We start from the raw sequence: 17,182 nt of genomic DNA on the forward strand, positions 1-17,182 counted from the left end.
CACTTTAACCACTAGGGGGCAACATGACGCTCTTGCCTCTGGGGATTTGTCCTGAGGCTCTCAGGTGGCTGGGCTGTCCCAGGCCACCCACCAGCTGGTCCGCAGCCCCATCCTCAGGCCAGGAGGGACATGAGGGTGAGACAAAGACAGGAACCCCAAACCGTGATCAGCCCAAAACTCTGGAGGCTACTTACCAGCTCTCACTGGCCAGTTTGTACCCAAACCCCAGAACAGAGCCAGGACCGATGTCCCAACAGTACCCATCCCCCAAAAAACTGCACAGGACCGTTGGATTTGGAAAGTTTTTGTTTTCTTTTCCCACACATTTCCGGGGTTGGGGTGTTTTCCAAGACTCAGACACATTTGTTAACAAAGAGAGAAAAAAAACTGGGGGAGCAGGGAGCCCGTGGGCAGAGAAGTGACCCCAGCAGTCAGCGGGCAATGCCCGGCTCTCTCTCTTCCCTGATGCCCGCGCCCAACGGGTGCCACAGGCTGCTGCTCGCGGTATCTAGATAATTTGTCTTTAATATATATCTGCAGTTGCCTTTCCCCTCCCACCCGCCCCCCCACCCCTGCTCCTCCAGCAGCTTCCCCATCAATGCACGTCGCCCGGCGGCACACAACACAACAGGCCTTTCCAGGCCCCGAGCCCCTTCCCTGGGCGGCACCAGGCCAGCGCCTCCTCCTGGTGGGCAGAGTCGGGGGCGCTTGGGGGGGCCACCCCACTGCCCCGCCCCGTCCCTGCTCCCCTCCCGCTGGGCCACTGGGCCCACCCGCCCGCCCTTCTCCCACCGACTCTGGAAACCCAAAGGTAGGAAAGGGAGAAACCAGACACACAGAAGAAGTGGTGGAGAGGGAGGGAGGGGACAGAGAGACACAGCAAGCCTGGGATGGGGGCCGGAGGGCTTGGGAAGAGAAGGAAGGCAGGAGGAACCAAGGGAGGAAGAAAAATGGAGGAAATGAACAAGACGAGTAGTGGACACTTTACAAAACCCCCAGCCTTCCTTCCCGCCCAACCCCACCAAAATAAAACTACCCTCCCCCCTTAAAAAAATAAATCAACCCAGGGCTGTGAGCACGTGCCCTGCCCGGGGCGGGCGCAGAGCGGAGAGGGACAGACAGCCCCAGGACTGACAGCGCCGCCTCACTGGACCGTCGGAGGAAGGGGACGAGCACGGGGTTTCCTTTTCTATTTTTTTCTTTTTTCTTTCTTTCTTTTCATTTTTTTTCTTTCTTTTCATTTTTTCTTTCCTTTCTTTTTTCTTTCTTTCTTTCTTTTTTTTTTTTTTGTTTTGTTTTGTTTTGTTTTTTTGTTGGTTTTTTTTGTTTTGTTTTGTTTTGTTTTTTTTTGCGTTTCCTCTTCGTGAGAGAAGTCTGAGGCAGCCAGGGAGCGGGTCCCCAGAGCTCCAGCAGGGAGAGGGCTGCACCCTTGTCCCGGGCCCTCCCGGGAGGGGCGCAGCTGGCAGTGGGCGCGGCGCCGGGGCTCAGACGTAGTACTCCTTGTCTTTGTTCTTCTTGGCCTTGCTGGGCGTCTTGGGGGCGGCCGGGGCCTTCTCTTTCACCACGGCCCCGTTGCTCTGGGCCGAGTTACTGATGTAGTTCCGGCTCTGGTCCACCTGGTAGGAGCCCTCGTCGCGGTTGCGGTATTTGTACATGGCATAGAGGAGAATCAGGATGCAGAGCGCCGCCGCCGCCACGATGCCCACCACCATGCCCGTGGTGCTGCTGGACTCCCGGATCACCTCCACGGCGCCCGGCGGGCCGCGCTCCCCAGGCCCCGTGGGGTTGGCTGTGGGCAAACGGGGGAAGCCGGGGGCGGCGGTCACGCCGGGGCGCAGGGGAGGGGGCCTCCGCGGCTCGAAAGACGTGGGGGCCCCGGGCCCCAGGGGGGGGTTCTCCAGCAAGGGCTGCAACGGGTCTCGGTGGTTCATTTTGCCCGCAGGCAGGTTGGGGGCGGGGGCGGAGGGGGCCAGCAGCACCCCGGGGGCGCCCGTGGCCCCATCTGTCCTGAGGTTGGGCCGGGGAGCGGGTTTGCGGGGCGAGAGGAGGGTGGTGCGGTCCGTGACCAGGGGGAAGGTGGTGTAAAAGTCCTCGTCGTCCGTGGGGGGGAGGCTGGAGTCAAAGACCTCCCCGGACGCAAAGCCGGAGGCCTCGATGGGCTCCTCGCAGTCGCTGTCGTCCTGCTCGGCCTGGCACGGGCCCCCGGCGGGCGGGCGGCGGGCCGCAGGCGGGGGCAGGGTGTCTTGGGTGGCGCCCACGCCCGTGAGGAAAGGATAGAAGGTGGGGGGTGGGGGCACGAAGGGGGACCGGGTGGCCACGGGAGGGGGATCTAAGGAGTCCTCCGTGATAATGGGCAATATTAACTCTCCTCCTAGAACAAGAGAGAGAAGAGAAAAAACAGGGTGTCAGCGAGGGCCCAGGGTGCAGGCGGCCGGCACGAGAGAGAAACAACAGCCTCACACACCCAAATCGGTTCCAATTGGCTTTGGCGGAGACTAGAGCGGGCCGCGCCCGCCCGCCAGCCGGCCGGAGCACTGCGCTTTAAGCGGGCAGCGGCTCAAATGCCCTGGGCGACCCACGCACGGGCTCTGTGGCTCACTGGGTTTTGGTCTTTTGTTTGTCTTAAGAAACCAAAAGGAACAGAAAGGAAAAGGAAATCGAAAAGAAACAGAAAAAAAAAAAAAACAACTCTACCGGTTTAAGGCTTAAAAACAGATACAAGAGCAGCATTTAAACAAACCTAACAACAGTATCTTTTAGGGTTTTTTTTTTTTTTCTAGATATTTCTCTTTTTTTGCTTTTTTTTTTTTTTCTTTTGTTTTTAAAAAAGAAGATAGCATACCACGGAATTCAGGCAACTTACATCAACAAATAGGCCGTGTGATTTTAGCATGAAGAAAAAAATTACAAACAGAGCTGTGTAAGCGGGTTCTCCCGGAAAAAATAAGAAAAAAACAACTTTTCCGTACCACGTTTTCTGTCTATCTGTTTGGTATCTCCCTCCCTCACTCTTCTCTCCCTGGACATCTTGCTTCCTCCTGAATACTCTCTCTCCTCCCTCACTGTGCCCTCTCCCCCTCATTAAACACAAAGCTAAAATCTTCACAGTGCAGGCTGGCATTGAGAACCTGTTACCGCCACTTGGTGTCAGCGTGTGTGTGGGGGCAGCGGAAAGGAGGGCTGGGGGAAGAGGTTCATGGCTGGCAGCTACATGGGTGAGAGGACTTGAGAGGGGATGATCATGGGAAGCTTTGAAGGCTAACTGCTGGCCGGCCATGGGAATATGAGAACTTGACGGTGGGAGGCGACAAGGTTCATGAGAAAGAGCGGGCAAGGAGGAGACAGACACACTGGAGAAGGGTCCTGTCCCATAGGACTTTGGGCAAGGTGGTGAGAAGCCATGTAGAGGCAGGGAGGTGGGGAGGGGGTGGGAATGAGGGAGGGAAGTGGACTGGGACACGTGAGTCCTGAGCTAACCCTAATTCCCCGACTTTCTCTTTCTTCACCCTCCACCTCTGACCCCCACTGGCTTCCCCCCTCCCCCTCCCCAGAACCCCCATGGGCCGCCAGGACCTGACCAGGGCTTGACTGCCTCTGGCCCTCTTATTATTGTTCAAACAATAATAAAACAACGGAAAGAAGAAGAAAGCAAAAAAAGAAAAGAAAATACATACACAGCCATCTGGGAAGGAAGCACTTGCTAATACAGGGCCCCGGGCAGGGTTGGGGCGAGGGGACACTAGTGGGCAAGGTTTGTGGGGGGTGATTAGGTCTCCTCTCTCCCTAGGTCTTATAACTGAGGTACTCTGGGCATAAACTGCAATTCCCATCAGCCCTAAAGGGTGGGAACTACAACTCCCATTAGCTCTTGGAGGGATAAGGACTACAATTCCCATCAGCCCCTGGGTCAACAACTACGACTCCCATCAGCCTACTACCCCTTCCCAAATACTGCAACCCACTGGTGTGGGGTAGAGCCAGCAGGAATCTGGCTCTAAGCGGCTGAGGGGAAGTCTTCCTCCTCTTAGAGGGGGCACCTCTAGGTCTGGTTGGGGCTGAAGCTTTCCTCTCTAGCTCTCCCTCCACCCAAGCCCTGCCCTAACCTTGGTCTCTGCAGGGTGTGGTTTTCATGACTCCACAACCCCCTACCCCCTCCTTTAGAAGTATCCCAGGGCCCCACTGCAGCCAAGCCAGCCACCTGCCACTGCCACATCCTCCTGCACTCTAAGCCCGCCAGGGTCTGCGCTTGCTGTTCAAACACTGCTGATGTTCACATCCCAAGCGCCAGCAACCGGGCAGTGCTGTCCTTGGCCACGCCAGCCAGCCACAGCCAAGATCTTGCCATTGAACTTGTAGCTTGCCGAGCTCCTCAGGCTGCTCCTCCCACCAGACTCCACTCTCCCCCTGGGCGAGGGTTCACCCCAGACTGTGAAGCCCCAGGGCACCTGGCCTTCCTGGGGCTCTGCCTCACTGAGAAACTGAGCCAAAAGCAGACAAGCAGGTCCTGTGGAGCTGGGACTGTCCAACATCGGTCTTTTATGGAGGAGGATGCAGAGGCCTGGGGTGGGCAGGACTTCCCAAGGTCACTAGGGCCGAGTCTCTCAAGGAGCCTGGAATGGTCTGATTCCCCCTCCCCATGCCCGCAATAATCTGCTTGACTCTTAGCTCAGTTGCTAACCCAGGAGGCCACGCTGTGTGACTGTGGACAAGCTTCTCTCTCTCTTCTCAGTTTCCTCATCTATAAAATTAAAGTATTGGGCTCCAGGCCCAGGGCGAGGCCAAGGCCGGGCTCCCACAGACCTCCAGCCTATGGATGAGCAATTTGTCCCTCTGGCCCCTCCTGAGCTCTGGACCCACTACGGACAGCCCAGCACCCTGGTCCCTGGGTAAGGACAACACTCCGCTTCAGCTCCTGGGGGGAGGCTGGCAGCCTGTGTCCAGTGATGCCAGGGTTCCCCTCCCTGCTGGGCCATACCCCCTCCCCGCTTCCTGCACTTTGCCTTCCGTTCAGAGAACGCCTTGCCCCTGTGGTTATCTCACTCATCCGTCAAGCCCAACCAAATACCTCCTCTTCCAGGAAGGCTTGAGGCCCATCTCCTTAGCACCCAACACGGTGCCTCATATCCAGGGATGGCATGGAAGCCCCTCTCATGGGCCAGAGCAACTGGGTTCTGAATGGCCTTTCTCTCCTGGCCTAAGACAGTAGGCATTGTGGAGTTCACCCTGATACCGCCTTGCTCCATGGCCCCAGCCCTCCCCTACAGCCATCTCTACCTTCCGTCTTCCATGGGGCCACCAGCAGCTCCTGGAAGCTTCAGGATCAGGCTTGTCTTGGGCAGGCTTGTGTCCCTCAACTGGCTGCCCATACCTAGGGCCCAGGGAGGAGTCCCATGCTAGGGGGCTCGTCATGCCCTAGAGGGGCTGATCAGGCCAATCAGGGCACAGACCTTATCTTTCTATTCTCTTTCTCACCCCCAGATAGACTTGGGGAGGGCAGGGGGAAGGGCTTTAGGCCTTGGGCCACAGACAATTCCTGCCCCGCCTGAGCCCTCTGCAGCCATTTGCTCTAACACACTGGTTCTTTGGGTCCTGGGGGCACACAGGTTTCCCCTGTGCAGTCTCTCCCAAGCTCCAGAGCCCTCCCAGGCCTAGTCACATTGACTCTCGTCCTTGTCCTTCTACCCTCGCTGTGTCCTGGCCTCCATATCCAGGTCTTAGCCCTGTCCCTACGTGCCTAGTTTCTCTAGGAGCTTTCCCTAGGCCCTGCTCTGTCCACGGCTTTGACAGCATCTCCTGAGGGTGTCCTGTGCTCACCCACGTCCTCCATACCAGCTGTCATCTCTGCCCCTCACCGCTCCCACTCTGTCCCCAAGATAGCATGCTGCCAAGACCCCACACTCTCTCCTTCCTCCAGATTCATTCCAGCCGATCTGGGCTCTGTGGCCAGCAAGTCACATGCAATATAGGGTACTGGGCTTTCCTGGGGGTCATACACTGGTCCAGGAGGGGTCAGGCAAGCTTGCTCTGGTGAGGATCTGGAGCAAAAGAAGGCCCCTCAGCGACTCCTCACTGTGAAAGCCCAACCAGGGGCTCCCTGGGCCACCCTGGCCATTGGACATTGGAGGGAGCAGACTCGCAAAGACTTGTAGGGGTGACTGGGACCGGGTTCAGCTCTCCAAGGGTGCACCCAGAGATGGGGTGCCCCTGGGAGTCTGATGAAGAGCCTAGGCCACTTCCTCCCCTACCCCACATCAGGGGGCTGCGGCGCTTGGAAGAACTCACAAGCGCATTTATCACAAACCCCACTCCTCCTCTACTCTTAAGTTGAATGTCAGGGCACGTAAGCCCCACTTGCTAGAGAATTCCATCTGGCCAAGGAGACCAGCGGCCATTCCTGAGCACCCCTTCCTCCCCCTGCTCCCCTACCTCTAGGGGCTGCTGCACCAGTCCGCTGAGCTCTTTATGCCTTCAGGACACAGAGGCTCCTGACTAGAAACCTACCCAAGAACCCCATTCCCACCCAACCAGGATGGGCCCACCCACAGCATGGAGAACTGAGGCCAAAGCCCCACCCATAAGCTCTTGGTACCTGCCCTGGGCTGGGAGGGCCAGAAAGCCATAGCCCCCAGGGCATTTCATGTGGGTTAAAAAGGGAGCCCCTCAGTGTGGCCACGGCTTGTCAGGGGCTTGACTTGGCACATGGTCTCTCTGGGCACAATCAGAATAAGGCACTCTGTCTTCCTGGTGGACACCACCCTGCTCCCAGGACCAGGATGAGCAGCTGGGTGAGCACAGAGCGCCGGCTAGCTCTCAGCCCTTACTCACCTGTTCCAGCCCAGAACCAACCACCTATGCCACTGGGTGCGCTAGCCTGGAGGATGGAGCCTCACCCCACTTGGACACCCCAGCATAGCCATAGCAAACATCAAGGTGGACCCAAGGTCAGGCAGGGCTCTGTCTTGTCTTGTGTGTGTGTGTGTGTGTGTGTGTTTACATGCAAGAATATACCGTCAAAGTCCATTCCTGTGCACCTGGGCACACATATCTCTAAGCCTGTGTGTGTGTGTACACAAGCCTCAATGGATCCAAGTGCATGGACTTGGGCATTAGGGAATCAGAACAGACGTATGCATGTAAGTGAGCCTTTCATGGGGCTTGTGTCCACCCGCCTGAGCCTGAGCCACTCGTGTGTGTGTGTGGTGTGAATGCACGCCTGTGCTGCCGAGGACATGTGAGCACACCACCACGGGTCTGAGCATATGAGGTAGGCTTCATGAGCGCCCCTTTTCCCAAACTCATTTTCACCTTTTCCACTGAGACATCCCTTGCAACTAGGTACGGTTACATGACTGAGCCAGGGGCACTGCCAATATTGGCCCACGGGAAGTCCCCTATGTGCGATCTGCCGTGCTCTTCCTCCTCCTTCCGGTGACCTTGCAAACCACATGGTGAATTTAAAGGAGGAGCCATAGATGGAAGGAGTCTAGATTCCTGAAGCACCCCTTGGGGCCAAGCCACCAGCTGACCAGGATCACCTTGGTGGGGCTTCCCCTGAGTGAGAAACCTCCCTTGAGATACCCACTGAGATTTGGGGGTCATCTGTTCCAGAAACAAATGTTACCTGAACTAATACAGACACTGAACCAGAAACGTGCATCACAAGAACCGATGGCCTTCCGGTAACAATCCAAGGAAACGACTGGAAAGATGCAGAACCACAGAAAAGCAGTGGCAGGACACCCGCTTCCAACCCTGCTTGTGATGACCTACAGGGAAGGCCGGGTGTCTGCTGAGGCTGAGGCACCAAAGGAACATGCCAGAAAGTCGGGGTGCCAGTGCCGGCTTTTACTGTCTGCTTTCAGCCACATATCACAAGAAGACAAAGTTAGGCAAGAGTGGGTAGGTTTGCAAGCAGAGAAGGGAACAGAGAGAGCCCAGGGAGGGGAGGGGAGTGCCAAGTGTCAAGAGAGCCCCTGCTTCCAACCCGCAGATCAAAGAGAGGTCAGTAATGGCTTTGAGGGAACATGACCCAGCGAAACCTCCCTCTGAATAAGGAGGGCTCGGCCGTGCCCCACAGATCAGTCTAAGGACATGGCCTCCCCACCTACTGTTTCCGAAGCCCTCAAAATAGTCATGTCTAAATTAAGAGACAAGCAAGGATTCGGAGAAACAAGGAAACAAAGTGCTTGACAAGTATGTCTAGGAAAGAACGCTGAGTGCAGTTATCTCGACAGCTTGAGCCTTTGGGCCCCCAAATATGCAGGAGCAGGAAGTGGCTGTCAACACCATGGGGCCCCCAAGAAGGACATTTTCCCAACACCCACTTCAGAGATGGCCGTGGAGAGTAAGAACTGGGAAGGACCTCACACGGGCCAGCACCAGGGCCACAAAGGAGAGGGCGTTTCTTGGAGACGGGAGAGGTTGAATTTAAGGAAGAAACTTTCCCACTGCAGGGGGGGAGGGCTGGATTTCCTCAACTAGTTTCCTTAAAACCAAGAGCCTCTGTGTGTCTTCTTTCATCCTTCCCTTTCTTGAATTAGAGTGGCCATGGTGGCCGCCTCTGGCCCACCCCCTGGATTCGGGGTGTGCGGAGCTGTGTGGACAGTGAGATCGGCTATCCTGTTAGTTCACAGGGACCCGGACCACATATGGGCCTCAGGAGCAAGTCTGGAACCGACAGTGGGCCACCACCTGCCAGATACCCTTACCTCTGCCTTGACAGCCCTGAGTGGGAGGGGCTTCAGGGTGTCAGGAAGATTGACATGGATTATGGGTGGCCCAAAGGCCATACCAGGTAGATAAGTTGCCATCTGGTCCCCAAATCTGTTTGTGCTTCCTTCCTGGGGGACTTCCCGGACGCAGAGCTGCGGCCACAGGACTGAGCAGAAGCAGCAGATGTAACATGGGTCTCCCTCCTGGGCCTGACCCACAGCACCCACCCCTTCGGGACCCCGCCCTTCAGTCACCTTCCACCACAACTGAGGTCACCCGGGGAGGGCGAGGAGGCCCTGAGTTAGCGCGTGCTGAGGAGCGGCCCACCCACCAGGAACACTGGTTTGTGACTTTAAAGGAAGGACACACACGCTTCTGTGTGACAAATCATAGGGTGGCGGAGGCTGTACCCATTATGGCGACTGGTGTCACCTCAAGAAACACTGGAAGGGGGGTGCCTTTGTGCCCCTGGGTTCTGAGCGGTGTGTGGGTCTGAGCAAGGGTGTCTGTGTGTCTTTGGACCTGAGCCCATGAACGCCTGGGGGGGGGGGGTTCTCGTCTACGCATGCCTGGGGGCCAAGCCTCAGGAGCAATGTGCACCTGTGGGGTGAGCGCACGAGCTGCTCCCGCATCTGGGAACCTGACTACACGAGCCCGCGTGCACCCTTGCGGGTCTGATCAGCTGTGTGCATGCACACGGGGGTGGGCATTTTGCTGGGTCTGAGCATGTCTGCACGGCCCAAGAGCCTGAGGATAGGAAACCCTTCCCCGTGCAGCTGGGGTGTACGTTTGAGCACAGGAGTAAGTGGGTCAATACCTGTGTGGGCCCACATGGGCCGGTGTAGACATGAGTGAGTGAGTGTGTGTGTGTGTGAGCATGTGTGTGTCTCTGAATACAAGGGTATGAATGTAAGAATGAGCCTCTGCAGGTCCGAGCTTCGGGGCCTCGGAGGGTCCCCTCTCATGGGGCAATGGGAGGGGGGCAAGTGTGCCTCTGTGGGAACAAGCACGCGTGCCAGGCCACAACATCCCTCTGAGGGTGTGTCTGTGCGTCCGAGTGCCTGTGAACTTACTTGCGGGATGCTGCAGGTTTAAGCATGGGGGCACACTTGGGTGGGGTTGCGCCACAGGTTCCTGAGAGCCTGGGCACAGGTGTGTGCCTCCTGGAACTCATGTGAACGTGTGTGCACGTGTGCATGCACGTGTGCGGCTACAACTCAGGGGGTCCGGGTGCCCTGTACATGCCTGTTCTGAACACACGCACACAGCCCCTTGGAACCCTCTGTGAGCATCTGTAAGTCTGGGTGCGCACGGAGGACGTGGTAGGAGCGCGTGTGTTACGCAGCGGGATCTGTACACACGTGTGCGCCTCTGTGCGCTGACCGCAGGTGTGGATCTCTGGGCGTCCGAGGATGTGCGTGGGCAAGCTCACCCTGAACACACTCGCCCGTCGCAAGGGTCTGGAGTGGGCGGGAGCTTCTGAGAGTGTGCATGGGATCCCAAACGTTTGGTCTGCGCCTCAACAGGTCGGAGCGTGTGTGGGAGCGTGCCTCCACGGGCTGAAGACGCCCCGGGTGCACACCCTGGTGTGACGAGCACACATAAGTGTGAAACACTGTGGGTCTGAGCAGGTGGGCATTGGTGAGCGAGTGGGCAGGTGTGCGTTTGCTGGGAGATCCCTACATGTATGTGCATGGCTGTGTGTGTGTGTGCCTCTGTGTGTGCATAGAAGTGTGTGCCTCTGGGGATCTGAGTCTGGGCGTGCACTTCCCATGCACCCCGAGGCAGGGCACACTCCGATCCCTACAGGGGCCCGGCCCACAACATAATGTGTGGATCCGGTGGGCTAAGACGGTAAGACATGATCCTCTATGCAGAGTACGACCCCACTAAAGGCACTCCCATTCCAAGCAATCTAAACGCTGTCGGCCAAACAATATCCTTGGATATCCAACCTCAGGTGAAATACCCATGAAATATCCTTGGATTGCCAACCTCGGGTGAAATACCCATTTTCCTGGATGATCTCACCAAGCCACAAGGAGGAGGAGTGGGGCCCGGGGTCTCTGAAGGGGCCCAGGTCAAGGGAAAGAAAGGGAAGCAAGTCGGGATGATCCCAGGCTTGACATCTGGACGCAGCGAGGAGGACCTGGCAGGTGGGAAGCATGCCAGTGTCTGGGGTCCGTTGGGTGAGCCCCTGGTTAGCCACTGTTTCCAGCCGGGCTGCCCTTAACTCTAACCCTGACCTTGGAGCCCAAGGAGGCCTGGCCCTTGGCTAGAGGAAAAAGCTTACTTTTTTCCTCTGGGGACACAAGAGGGGCTCTGGCTGGAGTCCCCTTTTCCTCTAAGTAGGGGGACGACATGGTCTAAATCAGCCTGAGGGGCTCTGGAGTCGTCTTGGTCCTCGCCTGGCCTCCCATCAAGATAAAAATCCAAGCGGAAGCATTTCAGAGCTGCACGAGTATGGAAATGCAGGCGTGTGCTGTGCCCATCTCGGGGAGAACCGGGGGGCTTCAGGGGGCTTCGGGCGGCTTCCTCTGGAGGCTTCGGCATGCACTCTGCCCTCATTTTGAAGCCAGGGGCCCGGCGGCCCAGCAACCCTCTCCCCCAGCTTCACTCCTCCTCCGCCCTCCATTCTCCCCTCATAGGTTTCGCCCTTTGAACGGGGGGGGGGGGGGGGGGGCAGCTGACCCGCCTCCTTCAGCTCCGGCTCGCTCCCTTGTCCCCACACAACCTAAGGGCACTCGGCCCGGTGCACACACTCGGCACCGCAGCTGGGAAGCTAGAACTTGGGTAGCTAGCTTGTGGCGCTGGTGCGGCCCAGGGTGGGCTTCATGTCCCTGCACCGGCGGCCCAGGGTGGGCTTCATGTCCCTGCACCGTGGCAGTCTGGTCCAACACTTTTCTCCGTGGGGTCCAGGGAGAACAGTCCCTTCCCCCCTCCGCCCCCCAGAGTGAGCACATGCATGCAAACACATGGGATGGGGCCAAGTGACCTTCTCTCATGATCCGCCAGCCCTGGTCCCCAGAGTCCTATCCCAGGGCTCTCATGGGGCCATTCATCACAGCCAGTTTCCAAAGGCCTGGGCTCAAGGCACTGCTTCCATGTCCAGGAAAGCCCAGTCCTGACGAGTCAAAGGAGTAAAGCAGGGTCAAGGGAGGAGGGCCATATGGAAGCTGCCAGATGCCCAGAGCCTCTCAGAGCAATGGCAGAGCACCGGCGGCAGGGGGGGGGTGCATCCCTGAGTTGAGACGGCCTAGTGAGATGGAGCCAGATGGCCCCCCAGCAGAGGGGGCCCCCCCATGGTGGAGGGCGTCTGTTCCAGAAAGCACCAGCTCTTGGTTGTGGATGGGGAGGCCTTTCCAACCCAGCAGCCTACAGCTCCTCCAAGTGCCTCAGGGCCCAGGACCACCAAACAACCCTCTTCAGCCCCGGCTGATGGTGTCGGGGGGCCTGTGGCCCAGAACTGTCTCTCCCCTTTGTCTCTAGAAGCTGAGCCTCTACCCCAGGGCTCTACGGTTTTTCCTGCTCTCCCCACACTCCTTCCACGGTTGCAGCCTACCTCAGCTGGAGCGTCTCCTCTGGGACTGGCAGACCGCCCCCACCCTAGGCCAGATTCACACTGTCCCAGTCACACTGCCCACCTCACCTGCCCAGTCACCTCCCCCAACCCCGCAGGAGTCTGCCCAGCCTCCGGCTTTCCAGCAGCAATAGCCCAGGTGCCACGCATCACAAGGGAACCAGGAGAAGTCTCTGGAAACTCCATCCAGGGATGACGCTCCAGGCCACCACCATGGCCCATAACCCTTCGCTGGGAAATCTGGCCACATTCAGTCCTTCCTCCCTTCTCACTGCCGGCTGTAAGCACCAGGACCTCAGCTTCCCAGGCCCTCCCTCCCCCCGGGGTCCTCTCAGCCACCCCCAACCCTGCACCCATTGTGCCACTCCACACCCCACCTTTCTCATCGGCGCTGGGGGCCCACCCCACCCTTCCTTTGCCAATAGGGTCTCTCTCTGGGGCCCCACCCTTCTCTCCCGCTAAAAGGATCCGGCAGAGGCCTGGAACGCCACCCCCAGGAAGCCTTCCCTCCCAGCCCTGCTCTCCTGCAACAGCAGCAGCTCCACTAGATATCTAGACCAGAACTCCGGTCCTGATCTCCCCAGGGGACCACACATCTGGCCAGGCGCACCTCCCAGCCACACACTGCCGGGCACAGAGCTGCTGCATGATAGACGGCCCCAGTTTAGTCTGGCCACCTCCCTGAGACCAGGAAAGAGGAGGGTTCTGGATCCAGCGGAGATCTCCTCTATTGCTGACCCAGGGAGAAAAAAAATCAAGCCGCAGGGACTGATGGGAGTTGCAGTTCAGGACGCAAGAGCTGATGGGATTTGTAGTTCCTAGGTCTGCATTCTCCCACCTACCCTCCGCCTCTACCCTCGGCCCCATAAAGACTCATGGGAGCTGCAGTTACTCATCTTGCTTGGGAAAAGTCTCCCTCTTTGTTTCCCGGCAGTCCTTGGCCCTAAACCCCAGGATCCCAAGCTAAGGACCTCACTACCTCCGAGGGCTGGGGCACTGAAGAGCCAGAAACTGCCTTGCCAGAGGGACAATTTGAGGGACCTGGAGGGGAATGGCAGGAAGGCAGAGGAAGCTATCAGGAAAAGGTAAGGCCTGGCAGCAGGCCCCTTGGGCTCGGGCAAGGTGGCAGGGACAGTCGCCCCCCTCCCATCAGCGTCACCTGGGCCCGGGGCAGGGGAGGGGGGAAAGGCACTCACCAGTACTGGGCTCACACTCTTCCAGGTCCTCGTCATCACTTGGACACTCAGCAGAGGCCACTAAGAGGTCATCTGTGTTCTGTGGGCGACAGGAGGGAGGGGTGGGGAAGAGGGTTCGGGGGTGGGTCAGTAGGCCCAAAAGCCACCTCTGTAGGTGTGGCACCACACAGGAGATGGGTCCTGGGCTAAGACACACACACCCTGATCTGTTGCCCAGTTCTCCCATTGCTGGCTGGGTGACCGAGAGCCCCCCGTTCCCCACGTGCAAATACAGACTGGCCAGCTCCCACCCTGCAGCAGCTCCCACAGCTCCTGGAGATCAGTGGGATGGCACGTGCTGTGTCTTTCATTTCTAGGAAGCTGAGAGGCTGGACGCCGGACCTGGGGATGCAGGGCTGGAGCAAGGGGACCCAGGGCATCAGGGATTTGAGGCATGGGGGCCTCTGGAAGCCAGCACAGGCAGAGAAGGGGAAGAGGACCTGGGGTAGGAGGTAGCGGGTGGCTCATGGCTCCAACCTCACTACCCCACTACCCATCATCTCTCTCCCAACCCCCTTCCCAGAGCCCGGAACCAGGCTGCACACAATAATTAGGGCTGTGGTTGCCATGGCAACGGGAGTCGACTTTGTCAGCATTTTCTCTCCTCCTGATTGCAAAGAAAGAGAATCCCCAAGATGAGTGAATGTAAGGGGGCGGGGAGGGCAGTGTGCTCAGGGTGTGTTGGGGAAGAGACCCAAGGAGGGAAACCCGGAATCCAGGCAGGAATGGAGCCCAAGAGGGGCAGGAAGCGGGGAGAGGGCTCCTAAAAGCCAAGGGTGGGAGGAGTCTGGGGTGGGGAGGGGTGAAAGGGCCGATTGGTGCCTTTTCTCCACTCCCCCACCCCCGCACTCCATCCCATCTTCAGAAAACTGGATTTCCTTCTGCATCCTTGCCTCCCACCAGCCCCAGCCTCTCCTGTGGGGGCTTTTCCAGCACAGCTGTGACCCCGAAGGCCCCCACCCCCTCTTCCACCTGGATGGTCAGTCCGTGACCTCCCACTGAGACAGGGGCACCCTTCCTGCCGGCTGTGCCCAGTGCCCAACCTTGGGTAGGACCATGGCTTTCCCCCAGGGCTCCTTGCTCCCCGGGACAAGGCCTGGCCTTCGGAGACCCTAGCTTTTCTTGGCAGTGAAAGCAGAGGGGACGGGGGTCCAGACTTCTCTCTTCCCCTGCATAAGCCTGTCAGCCAGTGCCAGGCCCCCTACAGCACAGACTAGTAGGGAGGAGGGACTTCAAGTTCATGGAGTCCGGCCCTCATTTGCAGACACTGAAGACAGGCTGGTGGTGGAGTGGGGACACCACCCCCCAGGCTGCCCTCAGACCTCTCCCTCACCCTGGGAGCTCAGAGCTCTCTCCAGGCACAGAGTCAGCAGCCATGGGTGATGAGGGACAGAAGTAGCTTGGGCGAGGGGGACAGAGTGACTGAGTAAACCGTCCCGGGGCCCCAGTCATTGATGGTGACAATCAGAAAACTCAGCTGGGCCCCCGAGCTGCCACCGTAAGTCACACATGCTCAGATGGCTTTTGGGACCGGGAAAGCCAGGCCTGTCCTGCCCCATGAGAGCCTCATTCCCCAGGTTCAACCCCACTCCGACTACAAGAGAAGATAAACTCAAATCACTTGGGCTTGTCCTGATCCGGAGAGAGCACCTGAGCAGGTGGGGTGGGCAGCACGGAGGGTAAAGCACTAGGAAACCGTCTGCACCAACAGCCCCTCCGACACACAGGCACAGGGCACCCTGCCAGGCGGGGACACCTGCTCCAGGTCCCGAGGAGAAGACATGAGAAGGCAGAGGGCTTGGAGTCCCACTGCGAGGACACCAGCAATCCAGGGGACACTGTTGCGGGCCTCCGAGAGCCCCCAGAGAGCGGCGGCCACCCCCAGCTGAGCCCCTGGGCCCTCCAGGGCTGTGTCCTAGGTGCCCAGCCAGAGCAACGCCATCCCTGCCCGCACCCCACTGGGCCTGGCCTCCGGTGTGGGCAGGCAGACGGGGCCGTCCCTCCCTCAGCCCAGCACAGACTTCTCCCCTCTTAGGCGGTCTCCCCTGGTCTCGCTGGAGGACCAAACTCCCCCTTAACACTGGGCCCGGGCCCTAGAAACAGTGACCACCTTCCCACAGACAACATCCCTGGTCGCCAGGCCACTTTGGGAAGGGAGGCCTTTCCCACCTCACCTGTACCACTGCCATGATGACGAGGAGACGGCAGCCTCCAGGATCCCACCAGACCCCCCCAGACCCTCCCCTGGGCGCCAGAGTTGCTACCGGACAAAGCCTCACGAGGCCTCGCTGGTGGCCCCAAGGGCCCTCACCTGGGTGGTGCTGTCCCTCAGCGTGGGGGAGCGGCCCCGGCGCGTGGTCGTGGTAGCCATGGTGGTGGTGGTCTCCATGATGGTGGTCGCCATGTCGGCCAGCAGGGTGGTGGCCGTGGTCTCCGCGCTGAGCAGCACGGACGGCCCCTCCCCCACCAGGCGCAGGTGGCCTTCGGTCCGCACGTTGGGGTCGCTCTCGGCGGCCAGCGCCAGCACCTTGAGCCCATTGTAGTAGAGGCCGGACACCTGGCCCTGGAACGGGCGGCCCTGATCCCGGCCCCCGATCTTGATGGCAGCCTGGCTGTTGAAGATGGTCAGCTGGCGGCCTGGGGGTGTGGGGGGGAGTTGGTGGGGGCGATGGGCAGGGGAGGGGCAGGCAGCGGGGAGAGATCGGAGAGGGACAGGGAGAACGGAGGGAAGCCAAGGGAAGGAAAGAGGACGGAGGGGGAAACCAGCAAGGGGCAGGAGTGGGGGGTTGGAGAAGCGGGGAAGGGGCAGACACCAAAGGGAAAGTCCTTGTCAGCCACAGCCCCCGGCCCAGCCAGGCGGGGACCCCGGAGGGGGAGGGTCCCCAAGGCACACATGGGCTGGGAAAGGGAGCCCAGCTCCCCCCTCTCCCCGCCATGCTCATGCCTCTGACCTTCCCATCCCCCTCTCCTCTCCTGCTCCAGGGGCACCGCACCCCGTTCTTCCCCATCCCTCAATTTGATCCCCGTCTTCTCCCCCTGCTTCCCCAAACGTCCCACGCCCAGTGTCCAGCCCGGAGCCATGGAGCCCTCAGAAGCAGCAGACAGAGGAGACAAAAAGGCAGAGACACAGAGAAGGAGACTGCCGGGCTGAGTGGTCAGTCAAAGCAGAGAGGGAGCGACCGCCACCCACCGACGTGCCGGAGGTGAGGACGGTGCGCGGGAGGAGGGCCGGCGTGCGTGAGGGTGGGAGCAGCCACGCAGACCCCGCTCTGCCCTGCCAGCCACACCAAGCCCTCTGACCTCTGGCCAGGCTCCCCTCTCTCCTCCCCCCCCCCTCCGAGGCCCGGCCGGCCGCTGCCCTGCCCAGGAGGGGGACCAGGCCCTGGAGAGCAGAGGCCTTCCTCCCCGCCCGGATGTGCAAGCACAGAGATGGAAAACGTTAAAGGGACCTTGCTTCGCTCGCTGACAGCCAAAAACACCCCGCTCCAGCTCCAATCTCGCTCGTCACTCAGCAGCTGACACCTCAGCATCCCCCCCTGGGTGGGGTTCGGCTGTTCTTTTTGGTTTTAGTGAATCTGGGGGTCGGTTTAACCCTCTGAGTTTGTTGCTTTGGTTTGGTTTTTAGAAAAGAGATTTATTGTGTTTTAAGTTTAGA

At 59.2% G+C, this 17,182-nt stretch overlaps 1 protein-coding gene across 23 annotated transcripts in view; it reads right to left on the bottom strand.

Moving 5' to 3' along the window:
- Positions 1 to 288: 288 nt before the first annotated feature.
- The window catches only part of NRXN2 (neurexin 2), a 106,742-nt gene continuing 89,848 nt past the window's right edge, over positions 289 to 17,182 (bottom strand). For 15 of the 23 annotated variants that reach the window (XM_059146150.1, XM_059146107.1, XM_059146088.1 and 12 more), the window contains 3 exons: positions 15,839 to 16,164; positions 13,489 to 13,567; positions 289 to 2,371 (listed from right to left, as the gene is read on the bottom strand). In XM_059146150.1, the coding sequence (XP_059002133.1) occupies positions 1,485 to 2,371; positions 13,489 to 13,567; positions 15,839 to 16,164 (1,292 nt within the window). In that variant the 3' untranslated portion in view covers positions 289 to 1,484. The remainder of the gene's footprint in view (positions 2,372 to 13,488; positions 13,568 to 15,838; positions 16,165 to 17,182) is intronic. The other 8 variants (XM_059146232.1, XM_059146199.1, XM_059146189.1 and 5 more) reach the window with 1 other exon arrangement.

The sequence above is a fragment of the Mustela lutreola genome, chromosome 1 (assembly GCF_030435805.1).
Source record: "Mustela lutreola isolate mMusLut2 chromosome 1, mMusLut2.pri, whole genome shotgun sequence".
NCBI classification, from domain to species: domain Eukaryota; kingdom Metazoa; phylum Chordata; class Mammalia; order Carnivora; family Mustelidae; genus Mustela; species Mustela lutreola.